Consider the following 18,564-nt stretch of genomic DNA (forward strand, 5'->3'; position numbering starts at 1 on the left):
TGTGTTTTTTTTTAGCCTATTTTAGCTTACCTTTTGCTGAATGTTTTTAATACTTGTTTTCCCCTGGGTTTTTTTAGACTAATAATTTTATTGTTTCTTTCTTTTTGTAAACCACTTCTAGAGTGCTCTGGGGCAATTTGCATCACTCCACACTTCCCAAGAGACGCCTGCCCGGGGACCTATTAAAACAGACACCATTTTGTCAAAGACCAATCACATTTAGGTGATCGTGAAACTGGTCCAAGAAAGCTCCCGGCTCAGCAAGAGATCTGTCAACTCTTGATGATTTTGCAATGCCAACGAAGTATGCAAGTTGCAAGAGACTTCCCTCCCAGCCTCTACCCCACCTCTTATAACATAGCATCCAAACAAAACAGCAATTCATTCAGTCATCCTCAGATTTCCTGTCTATCTGGTTACCTTCATTGAACCAAGTTTTTTTATGTGCCTCCCTTACAGATACGTATACACACACGAACACAGGGCCCATACAGAGTTCATAGAATCTTAAAAGTTGGAAGGGACCCCAAGTGTCTTTCACCCCAACCCCCAGCAATGCTGTCGTCTCAACTAAAGCATCCATGACTGATGGCCATCCAACCTCTGCTTAAAAACCTCCAAAGAAGGAGAGTCCACAACCTCCCAAGAGAGACCATTCCACTGTCAAACAGCTCTTACTATCCATAAGTTCTTCCTGATGTTGGAATCTCCTTACTTAGAACTTGGAGCCACGGGTTCGGGGTCCTAGCCTCTAGAGCAAGAGAAAACAAGCTTGCTCCATCTTCCAAGCGATATTTGAAGATGGCTACCATAACTCCTCTTCTTCAAGTTAAACATAAATACAACAAATAAGTAAAAGCAGAGGTTGGATGGCTGTCTGTCATGGATGCTTCAGCTGAGATTCTTGCATTGCAGGGGGTTTGGACTGGATGACCCCTGAGTCGCTGGTCCAACTCCGTGGTTGTATGATTCTATGAAAATCAGGATTATTTTAGGACTGTTGCAGAGAAGTCTACCTACTCTGGTCAGACCTCACCTGGAGTACTGTGTCCAGTTCTGGGCACCACAGTTCAAGAAGGACACTGACAAACTGGAACGTGTCCAGAGGAGGGCAACCAAAATGGTCAAAGGCCTGGAAACGATGCCTTCTGAGGAACGGCTAAGGGAGCTGGGCATGTTTAGCCTGGAGAAGAGGTGGTTAAGGGGTGATATGATAGCCATGTTCAACTATATAAAAGGATGTCACATAGAGGAGGGAGAAAGGTTGTTTGACAGTGGAATTTGCTGCCAGGGAGTGTGGTGGAGTCTCCTTCTTTGGAGGTCTTTAAGCAGAGGCTTGACAACCATATGTCAGGAGTGCTCTGATGGTGTTTCCTGCTTGGCAGGGGGTTGGACTCGATGGCCCTTGTGGTCTCTTCCAACTCTAGGATTCTATGATTCTATATCCAACCCATTCCTCGTAAGACTTGGTTTCCAACCCTTTGGTCTCCTTATCTTGGTTGCCTTCCTCTGCAAACATTCAAGCTTTTTAACACCCTTCTTAAATTGTTGGGTCCAGAACTGGACACAGTATTCCAGGTGTGGTTTGACCAAGGCGGAACACAGTGGGACTATTACTTGGGACACTATACTTCTGTTGATGCAGCCTAGAATAGAATTAGCTTTTATTAGCTGCCGTATCGCACTGTGGACTGTGGTCTACTAAAACTCCTCTGTCCCATTGGGTTGTCAACAGAGCATCACACCCTCGCAGCAAAGCTAGCAGGTGGTACACAACCGAAGGAGGAAAGAGACTGAGACTCCACCCTCAGCTGGCTAGCTCTCTGCAGCAGCTGCAATATCAACATATTTATATCATCTCAATGAATGTGCATCCTGCGAAACAGCACCATTTATGGCTGTGAACCCCCTTTTAAGAAGCGCATGTGGTTCCATTCACACCCATACGCACTACAAGGTCTTCACTAGCATGCATGTGATCAAACCCAGTGAGTTTATTTATTTTTTGACTTTGCATCCTCCAAGTCAGGCAAGTAACCAAAGGGTACAAGCCTAGATCGTTAAGATCTGGCTAATTAGCAATGCTTCTCTCTCTACCATCCTCACTCTTCACAAATGCCCTTTTGGGGCATTCATTTGTTATTTGCAGCCAAACTTCCAGGATTCAGTTTCCAGCTGTACTGCCCAAGCGCACTGATCAGATTCGAAATTCTGCTGCACAAAACTGAAACTCATGGGCCCATCGGCAGCATAACCTGAATGATGTCCTAAGAAGGAACCTTGACCAGTGACATGTCAGGGTACGCTCCGCTCCAGTGGCCAACAGGATGGTTCAATGAACCAGAGTGACATCTGTTGCACAAACATTTCAGTCGATAAGGGGAAAGGCCAGTTGGCAAGCCAGAGGTCCGCAGCTACAAAGGGCAAACGCCACAGCATTCCCCTGCCCAATCTGTAGAAAGAGCTGCAGCTCTGAGCACACAACCCACAACCCTTGCAAAACACTATGTTCCTTTCTCTCGGATGAGCAGTTCAATGCGAAAATCGCATCTGCCTTTTCCAGGGAGATAACCACAGCTGAAAACACAGAGAGAGTAATTTGAGAAAGATTCAGATCCTAAATTTAAGCTGTATTCTTAATGTTTGGAATAAGCCCCACTGAGCACAGTTGATTCTGAGTAAACATGCACAGGGTCGCGTGCCTGAAATAAATTTGAATTTCAGCTCAAGTACAGTGGTACATACATACACTTCAGGTTACATACACTTCAGATTACAGACTCTGCTAACCCAGAAATAGTACCTCGGGTTAAGAACTTTGCTTCAGGATGAGAACAGAAATCTTGCAGGAGCAGCAGGAGGCCCCATTAGCTAAAGTGGTGCTTCAGGTTAAGAACAGTTTCAGGTTAAGAATGGACCTCCGGAACGAATTAAGTATTTAACACGAGGTACCACTGGGGTGGCGCTGTGGGTTAAACCACAGAGCCTAGGACTTGCCGATCAGAAGGTCGGCGGTTCGAATCCCCGCAACGGGGTGAGCTCCCATTGCTCGGTCCCTGCTCCTGCCAACCTAGCAGTTGGAAAGCACGTCAAAGTGCAAGTAGATAAATAGGTACCGCTCTGGCGGGAAGGTAAACGGCGTTTCCATGCGCTGCTCTGGTTGTACGCCGGCTCCCTCGGCCAATAAAGCGAGATGAGCGCCGCAACCCCAGAGTCGGTCACGACTGGACCTAATGGTCAGGGGTCCCTTTACCTTTACCTTTACCACTGTACCTAGGTTCTACTGGATGCAAGAGCTATGAGAAAGTCATTTCTGATGTCCCAACCCCAACTATACTCATTAAACACCTGTTTTCAGAAAATCCAAGGTGCATCCTTTCCACTTAACCTTGCCAACGGACGGCATAAGCCATGGTCTGAGGGATATACAATGCAGCTAAGCAAGTGTGAGTTTAGTCAGTGTCTGGGTAAGAAATTGCCTGGTGTATACCACCAAGAGTTCCATACTGGAAGAAAGGTTGGGTGTAAATAAAGATACCACGGCCAACTAGGACAATCTCAGGGAAGAGTGCATCACCTAAAAATTACCCCCCCCCCAAAAAAGAACACAAGGAACGGCGTTAAACTGAGTCAGACCAATGATCCACCTAGCTCAGAAATGATGACTCTGGCAGGGAGAAGCTCTCCAAGGTGTCAGGCAGAGACCCAGCCCAACCTGGAGACACCAGCAATTGAACTTAGGACCTTCTGCATATTAGTGGGTTGTACACTGGGCTGTAAGGGACACGGGTGGCGCTGTGGGTTAAACCACAGAGCCTTGGCCTTGCCGATCAGAAGGTCGGCGGTTCGAATCCCCGTGACGGGGTGAGCTCCCGTTGCTCGGTCCCTGCCCTGCCCACCTAGCAGTTCGAAAGCACGTCAAAGTGCAAGTAGATAAATAGGTACCACTCCAGCGGGAAGGTAAACGGCGTTTCCGTGCGCTGCTCTGGTTCGCCAGAAGCGGCTTAGTCACGCTGGCCACATGACCCGGAAGCTGTACGCCGGCTCCCTCGGCCAATAAAGCGAGATGAGCGCCGCAACCCCAGAGTCAGCCACGACTAGACCTAATGGTCAGGGGTCCCTTTGCCTTTTACACTGGGCTGTGGCTCTGGAGGAACTGCTTGTGACCTTCTTTAAGAATCAAATCTCACATGGAACCCTCCTATGTCCAAGAGAAGACTCTTCGAGTGCAGCAGTCGTGGGGACAACCACTCAAGTGACCCAAAGTACTGGTTCCAAATGGCAAGTTGAAGGCAAGTTTACATGGACCAAAAGGTATTCACTGTTTTGTATTAACTGGCCATGAGTGAATCGCCAGATGTTCCATGCAGCCAAGAAAGTCACCAGGCAGGTGTCTACTTACTGCTTTTAATTCATGGTGGTGTCGTTTGCCAGCAAGGAGTTTGGAGCACAGCAAAGCTCTCCTGTCCCACCAGCCACCTGCTGTAATGGAAGGCAACCATAGAACATGAACACAAAGCAGACATCTGCTGCGATAGCCATGTCCTAGGAATGCCCATGAAGATTTCTTGTTGGCGGCAGGAATCAGGAAGTTCTCTGCCCTATAATCTGGTTGTCTGCTCTGTGAAGCTCCTGTTGGGATTAGACGGGTCTAGAAAAGGAATGGCTGTGAAAGTAACATAAAGAAACAGTCGGAGGTATTTTAAAAACCCGAATACTGCTGTGAGCAAGACACTAATGGTGCAATTCTATACATAATTAACTCAGAAGTAAACCTTGCTGTGTTCAATGCAACTTACACCCCCGGTATGTGTGCACAGGACTGCAGCCTAAATAATGAAAAGTCAAGGAAAGCCAACGTCCTGGGTGGTTCGAGCAATAAAGTGAATACTTTAAAATGGCTAGACCATTATTTCATTAATATCTGAACACTCAGTTCACTTTTCCAACTGGTGAAATGCCCAAATTTTTTTTATCGTTTTGCAACAGCCAACTTGCAATTAACAGATAGGATTTTTTATATATATACACAAGCCTATTTTGCACTGTTGGTTTTATTACTCCAATGTACCACGTCCTAAGAAATGAGTGGAAGAATGAGTGAACTGAATGAAGAACGCATGTTCTGTATTACATGGTATTCAGTGCACAATTATACACACATTTCGTCCTTAAACATTGACTCGGCTGGTAATGTTGTTCCGCGACGATGCACAAATTTCCTGCTGAGCTACGCCGCCGCAAAACCTTTCTGCGATACCTGTGGCGTCACGCCTGACTGGAAAGAGGGGGAAGCTTTTAAAACAGCACTGCCCAAACAGGCTCCCAAATGACAATGTGACTTTCCAAGGCTGTGTCATGCGTGCTCTGGGTTCTCATTGTTGGGTGTGCCAGACCACCCCTTGATCTGCCACCTGTGCTGCACACCTGCCATTCACCACGGCTCCTAAGTTCTGATGCCATGTGCTCTCGCGACACTGAGCGTCAGCATGTGGCAAATGCAAGGGCCCATAGCACATGCGCCACCTAAGGAAAGCTGCAGGCAACCCCCAAAATCTCCAGTTAAAAGGATTTCAGGGCCAAGAAAGACCACTGCATGAGACCAGGGTCTGCTCCTGCAAGTCTGCAGTAGGGAGGTCCTATATTGACGATGTCTAATGGTCTAAGGCAGCTCCATAGGTCTGCTGTCAGACTCTTGCACACAGCTACTAAGCAACGGGTAACCTGCTGTATTGCTCCTCCTTTACACCATCTCCCATAGTGTTGCCCTGCATGACCCTTGCAATGAAGCTATCTTGAGGGCCTGACTGGTTCTAGGAGCCATATTGCGCTAACTCAACAGCTCAGCTCCAGGGATGCAGAAGGCCTCCACCCTAATTTCACAGCTGTCTTTGCCCAGCCGAGGTCCAATCTGCACCATACAGTTAAAACATGCTCATGCCAGTCTCCTGCAAAGAATCCTGGGAACTGTGGTTTGCTAAGGGTGCTGAAAATTGTTAGGAGGCCCCGATTCTCCTCACAGAGCTAGAATTCCCATAATTCCTTGGGAAGAGAGACCGACTGTTAACCCAACTCTGGAAGTGTGGTTCCTTGAGAGAAATACAGTGGTACCTCGGGATGCGAACGGGATCCGTTCCGGAGCCCTTTTCGCATCCCGAACAGAACGCAAGACACACCGTCATGTCTGTGTGTGTGCATGTCGCGTTTCGCTGCTTCCGTGCATGCGCGTGACGTAATTTTGAGCGTCTGCACATGCGCGAGCGGCAAAACCCGGAAGTAACACGCTCCGTTACTTCCAGGTTGCCGCGGAGCGCAACTCGAACACGCTCAACCTGAAGCGCATTCAACTCGAGGTATGACTGTACTGGTCTCCTAACAACCCTCAGTGCTGTTAGCGAACTACACTTCCCAGCATTCTTTAGGAGAAGCCATAGATGTTTAGAGCAGTATCTATGCTGTCAGGTACCATAAGATAGCGGCAGAGATAGCACAAGATAGTACGCACCCCGGAAATTATCTCTTTCAGCTTCTGCCTTCTAGAAGAAGGTATAGGGTTATAAAGGCCAGGACTAGCCGCCTGAGAAACAGTTTCTACGCAAATGCAATTCTGGTTCTAAACGCAGCATAAGGGGTCTCTATAGTATAGTATATTTCAAAATGGGGTTTCAGAGTTTTTAGGGGTTTTTGAATGTTTTATGTAGTTTTTCAATTTCATTGTTCTGCATGGGACAATGACAATAAAGATATCGTATATCGTAAACATATAGTGCAGATGGGACCCTGGCAGCCTCCAACTGTTTTGGATGACAAGTCCCATAAAAAAGCAGCACTCAGGTGGCTGGGCACATGTAAACTCAGTTGGGGACACACCTGGTTACCTGGAGGAGATTCACAGAGCTGCTTCACCGTAAGAAAACAGGTTGGTTGGAAACGGGGAAGTAGCAGACATGGTCAGGTAAAGGGAAAACTGCAGGTACTACAACAGCAGCAGATAGGAGAAACACCAGGAAGAGAGAGAGATTCAATGGGAGACTCAGCAAGCCATTGGTTGAGCAAAATAAAACAAAAATGGCTTGCAGTTAACCACTTTCCTTGCAGTCAAGGTGACCTCCAGGTAACCAGCAGGGAATACTTACGGATTATTATGTTCTCTGCCTTTCCTGTTCCCTTTGTCCCTTTTGCAGATCATCAGCACCTCACAGCTCAATTCATGTGCCAGGTAGCAAAAGGATTTTGTGAACTTGTCTCCGAGACTGGAGGATGGTGACATGTTCTTTTAAGCGTTACCTTCAAAAGGTATCAGAGCAAAAACTTTAAGGAGGGGTACAAAGTTCCCCAACAGCTGTCTCCTGGTCCATACCTCTAAGGATGAACACAAGGGAACACTCCTGGATCAAGCAAATGGCCAGTAAGAGTGTGTGAAGGGGTGGGGGGTGGAGATCAGCCCCTGGAAACTGTCTCCCCCTCCTTAGGGAGCCTGCCTCCCACCTTCAGAGCAACTGCTTTAAAATCTAAAAATAGCTACCCATTTACACAGTCCTGCCATAGGTTTAAAGAAACCCCAATGTGCTGACAGCTGCTGGGTTGATTGTTTCCAAGATCAACACTCAAGATCAGAGGATAAAAATCAGGAGGGGTTTTTTCTTTCTTTCTTTCTTCCCCCACCTCCCCTCTTTGCAAGTCCGAGAAGGAACACAGTGCAGCTGTTTGTAATGGCAAAGAACAGCAGAGCAAAGACGACCAGTTGGTCTTCAAACAAGTGAACAATCAGCTGTATTTGGGCTCAACACAATGCGCTGGCAAAAATATCTTCTACTTAAAAAGCGTGTGGAAGGGAGAGAGAGGGGGGAGGGGGGAAAGGAAGGAACTGCAGAGTGGATAAATACTCATGCAGAATACTTGCTCTAGTTCTACTTAGTATTCGAGAAAACTTTCAATGATCAGAGGCAACCTAAGAGCAAGATTCACATTTCGCTGCACACTGGCAAGAGGTGGTCTAATACAGAGAGGCTCCATACCATTGCAACCAGCCGGTTAGCCGGTTAGCAGTACAGTACAAGGAAAACAAAAACCCACTCATGAAGGTTGAAAGGTTCCAATTCTGGGACAAGATTCACCTGTGGCCAACTCCAGATGCCTTCATCTGCCCCAGCTGCAACAAAACATGTCTCTCTCCCATATTGGTCTCTACAGCCACAACAGGTGCTGTAACTCTCCAACCCTGGGAGGAACACACTTCCATTGTTACTGGCCCACTCCCCTCTCAATAGCCATATGGTCTATCTACATGCACCAGAATTGCAAGCATCTTTAAGGTAAAGGTAAAGGGATCCCTGACCACTAGGTCCAGTCGTAACCGACTCTGGGGTTGCGCGCTCATCTCGCTCTATAGGCCGAGAGAGCCGGCGTACAGCTTCTGGGTCATGTGGCCAGCATGACTAAGCCACTTCTGGCAAACCAGAGCAGCGCATGGAAACGCCGTTCACCTTCCCGCCAGAGCAGTATCTATTTATCTACTTGCACTTTGACCTGCTTTCAAACTGCTAGGTTGGCAGGAGGAGCAGGAACCAAGCAACAGGAGCTCACCCCGTCGCGGGGGTTCGAACCACCGACCTTCTGATCGGCAAGTCCTAGGCTCTGTGGTTTAACCCACAGCGCCACCCGCGTCCCTAGCAAGCATCTTTAGATAGGAACAATACAGTTGTACCTTGGATCCCGAACGCCTTGCAAGTCAAACATTTTGGCTCCCCAACACTGCAAACTCGGAAGTGAATGTTCCAGTTTGCAAACATTCTTTGGAACCCGAACATCCGACGCAGCTTCTGCGGCTTCCAATTGGCTGCAGGAAGCTTCCTGCAGCCAATCGGAAGCCGCACCTTGGTTTTGAAACTTTTAGAAGTCGAACAGAGTTCCAGAACGGATTCCATTCGACTTCCGAGGTACCACAGTATTTAAGAGCGAGTATGAAGCCACAAACACTCAGGACGGAGTCAGCACTACTACAATCCTGGGGTCCTCTCCCAAAATCGTTTTAAACAAATGACTTGTTGCCAACACACTTTTGAACTGCTCTTTCGCCCACACGCAATTAAGCAGAGTGTGGCTTTCTCTGCCTCACTCATTCATCCTTACAAAATACGCTCGCAAACCTATGCTTATCAGAGCCTTATCCTGGATTAGCAGCCACACCTCCATCTTAAAATGATCTCTCCACCCTTTAAACATCCTTTGGGAGAATGGAAAACGCCCACTAAACAAAAGGATTGTTACAGCACATCAAGCAGCTAACTTCCCCTGTTCAGTGATTTTTGCAAGTGACGGGCTTTCCTTACTCGGAGCCAATGTCAACTTTGCAAAAAGAAAAAAGGAGCAGTTATTTGCACAAATAAGCACACACACACAACTCCCTGTGCATGGACCCACCAGGGAGCCTGACGGACATCTGTCAATCATGCGCCACCCTTGATGCAATCTACAGAAACTTCGCTTCCTGTGGGCTGGGATTCTCCAGGAACTTCTACTAACATTTCAATTATTATTATTATTGGTATTATTATTAATTATTAACAGGCAAAGGAACACAAAGAGGAGGCCTGCTGGATCAGAAGAAAGGTCTTATCCCGATTCCACAACAAAATTCCTCTGGGAAAGGAATTTTGGCATGAGGACAACAGCCCCTCTCCTGCTCTAGTTCCCCCAAAACTGATATCCAATGGTGCGCTTTGAGGCGTTTTTGTTTTTTTAAAACAATCAATCAGTATAGAAATGTTTATGAAACAAATGAAGTAAAAAAAAGCTGCCCCAGAGCCTAGGAGAACGCGCAGCCATCACGACTCCCCAGGAAAAAACAGCTAACCTCTACAGTCATACCTCGGGTTGAATATGCCTCACGTTGAGTGCATTCGAGTTGCGCTTCGTGGCAACCCGGAAGTAACGGACCGCTCGTGCATGTGCAGACACTCAAAATGACATCACGCACGTGCGCAGAAGCAGCGAAAAGTGACGCATGCGTGCGCAGACGTGCCGTCGCTAGTTACGTTTGCTTCTGGATGCGAACGGAGCTCCGGAATGGATCCCATTTGTATCCAGAGGTACCACTGTACAGTGGTACCTCGGGTTAAGTACTTAATTCGTTCCGGAGGTTTGAACTTAACCTGAAACTGTTCTTAACCTGAAGCACATTAGCTAATGGGGCCTCCTGCTGCCGCCGCACCGCCAGAGCACGATTTCTGTTCTCATCCTGAAGCAAAGTTATTAACCCGAGGTACTATTTCTGGGTTAGCGGAGTCTGTAACCTGAATCGTATGTAACCCGAGGTACCACTGTAATTTAAAATGAACAGGACTACTGCATTTAAATCATACCTAGCCCATTAAAAGGAGAACTACGGCTTCCAGACTTTGTTTGAAGGCGGGCTGGTTCCCTTCTGACGTTCTGGACTACAACTCCCATCAGCCCCAGCTAACACTGACGGGGGCTGATGGGAACTGTAGTCCAAAACAGCAGACGGGAACCAGACCGGGAAAGGCGTGGAGGGGGGGCTCCTTGGTTTTGTCTCTCCCCCCCTTTTAATATCACACCTGCATACAGAACAACAGATATCACTATTTCAGGGGAGGAGGGAATTAAGGTGCAGAACGCAGACCCACCACCGCCCTAGCTTATGTCTGAAATTGCAATTTGGTGACGTTTAAGATTTAGCGTCAAAAGCAGCCACAGAAGGCCAATGCTTTGGACAGCTGGTGGGCAGTGGCATCTGGGAAAACACAAGGGGTTTTCTGAGATTAGCAAATCAATGTTCCAACTTGGGAGTGACAGGTTAACAACGTCAGCCCCACCCCCTTTTTTTTTTAGGATCTTGAGATCCTTAATGTCCCGACTTAACATGCCATTGCAACAAATGGGCATTTCAAGCTGTTCGGGACTCTCTTGACACATGGGTTGCCCAAAGCCCTGGAAACGTCGATTGCACAAAAGCAAAGTTGCCCATTATTTCCCAAGAAGCAAACAGGTGGCGGATAAACCGGAGCAATTTGAAAACCATGTCCAAGAAGCGTGGAAAAAAAGGACGAGCCGTTCAATAGGATTTGCCCTTGCTTCAAAGCCTGCAGCTGAACCAGGAGTCAGAGATACACCCACAGCCAACACCCGAGGCGTGTAATCCTGTAACTTATTTGGGGGTTTCTAAATGCGTCATCCGGAACTTCGTCCCCACAAAACCAAAACTCTCTTAACATGTTTAGAACTACGCCCCATATGTCTCTACAGTGCCCCTGCTCCCCCCACTGCAGGAACACAACAAGCCAAGTAGATGTGCTTTGGGGGAAGGAAAACCTCTTTGCTGCGGCTTTGGATGGGGGCCCACAATCCAGATAACCAAAAGGAAAAAGGAGTACACACAGTCCAAGGGTGCAGAAAACCAATTAAGCTTCCTTTAAAAGCCAGCAAATAAAAAACGGGAACACGTGGTCTTCCCTCCAGGACATCTGCTAAACACAGAAATATTTATATAGGTGCTAGCAATAGCAATGATTTTAAAACCTTCCCTTAAGTTGAGTTGGCAAGAGCAATTTCCAGCAATTTCCCAGGTGGTTTTTTTTACAAGTTAAACTCCACTCCTCCAGTTATCTACTGATAAGACAAAATGTTTATATGCTGGATTTTTAGGAAAACTTTTTTAAAAGTCTGCATCTTTTGATTATGTTGCCTTCCTTCGACCCTTAGGGTGGAATGCATTTTTGCTTCTTTCATTCCACAAAGAAAGTTTCCAAGTGTTTTAAATCCACTGTTTTTGAGAATATTTAGTCCCACTGCTTTCATGGGGTTTACTCTGGCCTACAGGGGACTGCAATCTTAGCGATACTTTTATAATTTTGCTTAAGCTACCCTGGTTGGCTATCTGTAAAGGTAAAGGGACCAGTCCAGTCGTGGCCAATTCTGGGGCTGCGGCGCTCATCTCGCTTTATTGGCCGAGGGAGTCGGCGTACAGCTTCCGGGTCATGTGGCCAGCATGACTAAGCCGCTTCTGGCAAACCAGAGCAGTGCACGGAAACGCCGTTTACCTTCCCTCCGGAGTGGTACCTATTTATCTACTTGCACTTTGACGTGCTTTCGAACTGCTAGGTTGGCAGGAGCAGGGACCGAGCAACGGGAGCTCATCCCGTGGCGGGGATTCGAACCACCGACCTTCTGATCAGCAAGTCCTAGGCTCTGTGGTTTAACCCACAGTGCCACCCGCGTCCCTCTCTGGCTATCTGTATGCATGTTCAAAACATGCTCCTATTTGCAAGTTTTTGTAAAAAGAAGCTGTTATATGAAAAGTGAAATCAAGCCGGTCTAGTGAGACACATTTACTTAGAAGGAAGCCCCACTGAATTCAATAGCACTTACCATATTTTTCGCCCTATAGGACGCACTTTCCCCCCTCCAAATATGAAGGGGAAATGTGTGTGCGTCCTATGGGGCGAATGCAGGCTTTCGCTGAAGCCTGGAGAGCAAGAGGGGTCGATAGCTTCAGGAAGCTATCCCCCCAGCCTGGCAAGCTCCCAGAGCGATGCCAAAGCTGCACGCAGCTTCGCCATCGCTCTCGGACCCGTTCTGGGGGCTGGGGAAGCTCGGGCTTCCCCCGCCCCAGCCCCGCGCCTGGGGGGGGGAATAAATGTTTTCCCCTTTATCCCCCCCAAAAATCTAGGTGCGTCCTATGGGCTGGTGCGTACTATAGGGCAAAAAATATGGTAACTCTCATGTATGCAAAGGATTACAGCTTAAACTGGCATTGATTAACAGCAGCAACTTTCATTTAGGGGGTCAGGCATGGACTTTGGATGCAGCAAGTTGAGTCAAACAAGTTCAGTTATCGGGTGAAGTGGACTCCAGGCATGCAGGAGAAACCTGGTTAAATTTGCATGTGAAGATGAACCTAGCTAATTTGCACTTTCTGGAACAATAAGGAAACTGAAACACAACCTTCAAAATTCTCAGTTCTCCGAATTCTGCAATGCTGTTTTCCAGCCAAGTAACATACAAAAATGCAAATCCCGGGGAAAATTGTACCTATAACTGCATACGTTAGTGAAAACACCATAGAAAATGCATAGTACAGTGGTACCTCAGGTTAAGTACCGTATTTTTTGCACCATAACACTCACTTTTTCCTCCTAAAAAGTAAGGGAAAATGTCTGTGCATGTTATGGAGGGAATGCCTACGGGTGGCATGCCTACGGATTTTCCTCCTCTAAAAACTACGTGCGTGTTATGGTCGGGTGCGTGTTATAGAGCGAAAAATACGGCACTTAATTCGTTCCAGAGGTCCGTACTTAACCTGAAACTGTTCTTAACCCGAAGCACCACTTTAGCACGATTTCTGTTCTCATCCTGAAGCAAAGTTCTTAACCTGAAGCTCTATTTCTGGGTTAGCGGAGTCTGTAACCTGAATCGTATGTAACCCGAGGTACCACTGTATTGGGGAAAACTGCTCTGCAAAAATAAGTGAATTTGGCAAAATTGCATACACCAAGAGAAATTCACACTAAAATGCTGGTGCATTTTCATGAGGACTTGGAAAAAATATATATCTGCAAACACATGCGCTAATGTGGAGAACTGAAGAGGTGAAAAATGAGGAACTCCCAAGAAAATGAAATTGACAAATCCCCAGCTCCAAGCCACAAAGGCATAAGCCACAACAAATCTGTTAGCCTTTTAAGATGCTACAGCGCTCTTCTTTGTGTTTGCTGTTAACAGCTTAAAACACACCTCCCTCTGGCATTTGTCAGCAAAGTTTTGGCTCACTGAACCAGGTAAAATGCAAAATTGATGGATTCCCCACTCCTTTTTCCTCCATGTTGCTCTGCAGTGTTCACTATAAAAAAATCTTGTTTCCACTACTCCAAAGGAAGGATCATTTCCTTTAAAACACAGCCGCAGCTTTGCCCGGTCCCATAAAGCTTTGGTGTGTTCCAGATGAGCACTCTTTCAGCTGCAGGTATCAGCCCGGCACAGTTTTTCAAGGTTTATCTGCTTCCTGTTGGAGAGAACTGAAGGATAGAGGCCACCCGCCCGCCCCCCCCCACTCCGCCCCTGCTTCTAACAATTCACATCAACATTCCATCTGGCGGAAGAAAACATCTGCTAAAATATTCACACTGCTGAAGTGGACTTGATGAAAATGATTGCAGGTTTTGTTTCGGACCCCTGCTCATTCCCTCCTGAGAGACTCGGCAAAGGAAGACCGGGAACCCAATCACATCACAAAAGAGTTCATTATGACAAAGTTGACGCACAACGCTCCTCACACCCACGTCTAAACAAGCTTCACTTTTAATATACAGTGGTACCTCGGGTTAAGAACTTAATTCGTTCTGGAGGTCCGTTCTTAACCTGAAACTGTTCTTAACCTGAAGCACCACTTTAGCTAATGGGGCCTCCTGCTGCCGCTGCACCACCAGAGCATGATTTCTGTTCTCATCCTGAAGCAAAGTTCTTAACCTGAGGTAATATTTCTGGGTTAGCGGAGTCCGTAACCTGAAGCGTATGTAACCTGAAGCGTATGTAACCCGAGGTACCACTGTATTTTTTATTTTTTTTTAAGGAAACAAAGGAGCAAGCCTCAACCCAAGCCATTGGCTTAAGTCGCCACTCAGCAAACCTTCATTGACAGTTCCTTGTGGCCGCCTACCACTCCCCAAATCTCATGTCTTTCAGATTTAAGTACTCTTCCTTCCCCATTTCTTTGGAGGGAAGGGGATGGGGAAATTGCATGCTATTAAAAGATGCAGCGAAGCCTCTTGTACATATATCTGAGAGCGCACAAAACACCACCGCCAGCTGAATTTCAAAAAGATGTTCTGCCCTCCTCTGAAAGAGAATGCTGCAATCTTCTCCAGGAACAACCTCGCCCGCCAACATGGACACCAACATGGCTGAAGTGACTAGAGATTACTTGCGTCAACAACAACAGAGACCAGAGGTTCAAACACTGGAGGAGAAAGTGTTGTGAGCCATCCTTCGAGCCTCAGAGATGTGTGCATCAAAGTGAGAATCATATTCCACTGAACAGGCGCAATCATGCACAGGCACACACATAAAACAATCTTACCGAACTCTCATCCACACTTCCGCTTATCCCACCATCTTCATCTGCTGGTCCCAGGCCTCCTAGGCATGGGTCCAAGAGGATTTCCTCTCGCCCCACTGCATTCCCCGGGAAAACCCGCTGTTGGGATCGGAAGGAAGTCAATCCACAGAACCCCTGATTTACACCTGTTCCGATCCAGCGGTAAATGGCGCGTTTTCCCGTGGAATGTGGTGGAGCAAGAGAAAATCTTCTCGGATCCACGCCTAGGAAACATGGGACAAGCGCAAACATGGACGTAAAGCAGGCTGGCGTAAATTAAGCTGGAGTGAAGTTACACCAGGCTCACAAACTTGGTGGGGCTATGGCTAGCCTAAGCATAGCAGAGGTTAAGACAAGCTTTTAAGACAGTGTTTTGAGGTACACCACCCTGTTGTTGGGTTATCTCATGCCAGGCCATGACTGAGCTGAGCAGGCGTAGGATCCTACCCAAGTCCTCCCTCTGGTCCTGCCCGCAGCAGCCACCCCCTCCAAAATGCCCCCTTTTCAGATCCGCCACGAGGAGGGAGACACATGAGCCTATCTCTGGCTGATATGATAGTTAAAGAGTTCGAAATGGCATAGCCTGGCTGCCCCAGGACACTCCCAGCTCACCCAGAGATCTGCTGGATCCTAACCTGCTCATTCCGGAAGATCTGGCTACAGGGCTGCTCCCCAAGTGCCCATCTAGCCCAGCAGTGTCAATTCTGACAGGCAGAAGCTCTGCAAAGGGACAGACATGGGATCCATTCCAGCCACCCTACCCAAGAAATCCTGTGAAGCGGAGAATTGAACCTGGGCCCGCTTCCAGAGGGAAGGTGCACGCTCAAACCACAGAGTTACAACCCTTCCCAATTTGGAATTTTTATTATACACACAGATCTTGACCATAAGCTTTGCTGCAAGAAAAAAAACAGAACACTGCTTGCTAGTGGTACAAAGAAAACATAACCCCTTCCCTCTGGCCAGCACTGGAAGAGCAACAGACTCAAGAGGAGAGATGGGAAAGATATAATCCTCCTTTGCCAGCCCTCGTGGCAGAAGGCAGCATATTTCTTTACCAGCCTGCTAAGAATCTTGTTTCCACTAGTGTAAAAATAACAAGATGGTTTGAAAGTCTCCAGGCTGTATATACACAAAACGGCTATATGAAACACCAAGTACAGAAAACAGCTGCCTTATTGAACTTCAGGCCTCATTTAATGGATCACACCAAGATCCACCTGATCTAGTTTCTTGTTTCCCAACAGCTGCTAAATGCCTCTGGGAGATTAGGAGAGGCACATTGAGCTGGTACGGCCTTTTTGCAGTTTGTCCCAAACACCCAATATTCAAAGGTAAAAACGCTCTTTCTCCTTTCCCAAGCAGAAGGGATAAATAACAGCAAACCATGGTGTTCTGTGAACCATATCTGCTTGATAACCTCCCCTGGGCCTTCAGAACACGCAGCGCTGGAGAGAAGGTGCAGAACTCAACAAAGGGAGCATTAATGGTCCCAGTTTATCATCATCACAGTCTATACACATATGCTCCCCATTGGCATTTGAACCCCACCTTGGGGAAGCTTTCCGCTGCGCAGTTTGGGGCTCCGCACAGCGCGAGGCTCCCTCTCTTTTCCAGCATTATTATTGTAATTAAATGGTTCCATTTCGTCTTAATTAGAAGAATTCCCAGGGGACTCTGGGAAATCTCAGAAAAGGAGGCTAGCAATGCACAACTCAGCGTCTTGCAGAGCGTCTTCTCTGCCTCCATAGTAAAAGCAAGCAGCAATTCGTTTTTTGGAGGGGGGGGGAATGCTGTCAATACTAGGCAGGGCTCCTCCATCTGCATGGAAGGGGGTGTCCTCGCTGAGGCAAGCTTTCCTTCCACAACCACCCTGTTTTTCAATGCAGGTGGCAATGAATGCAATACAAGGGAGCAGCAATGCTCAGGCGAGGGATTTGTCAAACGTGGCGGGGCTTTTATTGGGGGGGGCGTCGGGGGTGGTTTTTGCACCTTGCGCCCCCCATACTCGAGGCTCCCTTACCTTCATGTCACTGATGGTGGTCTGGAAGAGTCCTCCGAGAGCGCTACATTCCTTTTCTATCACAGCCTCCATTTTTTTCCTCGCCCGGATCAAGGTGGACGCCGAAGAAACTACTGCGGTTTCGCAAGCCCCCCAAAAATAAAAAAATGCACACACGCGACCCACCCCTACTTATTTCAATTCCTACCTTCGGGGAGGGAGCAGTCAAAATCAGAGATTTCTCTGCATGCAAATAAAAAAAAATAAAAATAAAGACTTCAATCTCAAAAGCAGCGGAGCCACTTCTCTTTCGCTTCTGAGCTTTTCTCTAACGCTGCCCACCAATGTTAATCGGTTTGTCTCTTGCAGCGCCTACAGCAACCCTGCCCTGGAGAAAAAAGTCCCACGGCTGGACGAAATCAAGACATCTCTATCCCCCGCACACAAAGATAGCAACAAGGTCCATCGTTCTCCATTCTTGCTCATGCCCCCCACACAACAAGTAGGTAGGTTGCGCGATGGAGGCTGGGGAGAGGAGCAGCGCCGGGCAGCTGGCGGCTTGCAAAATGCCTCGGCTGCAGCAAAGGAGGCTTCACTCAGCTGCCTCCGACAACAGACCCCCTCCCTCGCAAGCAAGTACTCTTGGAACAGCTGCAGACCCGATTTTGCGGGGGGGGGGAGGAATGCAAAAAAAATTTTTTTTTAAAAAGAAAACCACTAAATCTGCTTTTCAAAAAAAAAGTAAACGCCGTTCAAAAACCCTGCGAAATTCAGAATTAAACAACCCCGCCTAAAAAAAAAAAAGCCTATTTATTGCATTGAATGCATCAATAGAAAGAGAGGGAAGGGAACACCGGCGCTCGTATTCGCAGGCACCAGAGCTGCTGCTGCTGGATTAAACGCAAATAATAATAATAATAAAGGTCGGAATCTGCGGCAGCTAGCGAATCAAAACAAAGAAAAGCCCCCTTCCCCTCCCCAAATGCCTAGCCGCGTGCCGATTCCTCGGCTTGCAAAAAAAATTAAAAATAAAAATCCACCCAGCCTCCCTGCCTCCGACGACGACCGGGCTCTCTCTCTCTCTCTCTCTCCCCTGGCCGTGCTCCCCACACCGCGGCAAGGCTGCACCCAGGCGCGCGCTCCAGCGGCGGCTCGAGCCTCAGCGCAGAGCCCTTGGAACCTTGCTTCCCCGGGAAGGCGCGTCACGAGCGCAGAATGCCCGGGCCTCGGCCGCTGATTGGCCGAAGAGGGGAAGGAGCGGGCGGGGAAGGGTTAAGGCGCTCTCTCGCTGCCTCTCTAGCGCCGCCTTAGGGTCGCGCGCTGGTCCGTGGGAGCTCCGGGGCCCGTATCTGCAGTGCCAAACCTCCCAAGGAGTTTCTGCAATACTGTAAATAGTATTTTTAAAAACGCTTCCCGCTCAGATTTTCATTAACTCAATAAAAAAGCG

At 47.8% G+C, this 18,564-nt stretch overlaps 1 protein-coding gene across 23 annotated transcripts in view; it reads right to left on the reverse strand.

Moving 5' to 3' along the window:
* MTSS1 (MTSS I-BAR domain containing 1) overlaps positions 1 to 18,297 on the reverse strand; it is a 150,259-nt gene extending 131,962 nt beyond the window's left edge. For 9 of the 23 annotated variants that reach the window (XM_082235593.1, XM_082235609.1, XM_082235600.1 and 6 more), the window contains exon 1: positions 17,139 to 18,296. In XM_082235593.1, the coding sequence (XP_082091719.1) occupies positions 17,139 to 17,210 (72 nt within the window). In that variant the 5' untranslated portion in view covers positions 17,211 to 18,296. Of the gene's footprint in view, positions 1 to 17,138 lie in introns of all 23 variants that reach the window. The other 14 variants (XM_082235606.1, XM_082235597.1, XM_082235603.1 and 11 more) reach the window with 5 other exon arrangements.
* Positions 18,298 to 18,564: the final 267 nt, after the last annotated feature.

The sequence above is a fragment of the Podarcis vaucheri genome, assembly GCF_965113315.1.
Source record: "Podarcis vaucheri genome assembly, chromosome: 8".
Classification (NCBI taxonomy): Eukaryota; Metazoa; Chordata; class Lepidosauria; order Squamata; family Lacertidae; genus Podarcis; species Podarcis vaucheri.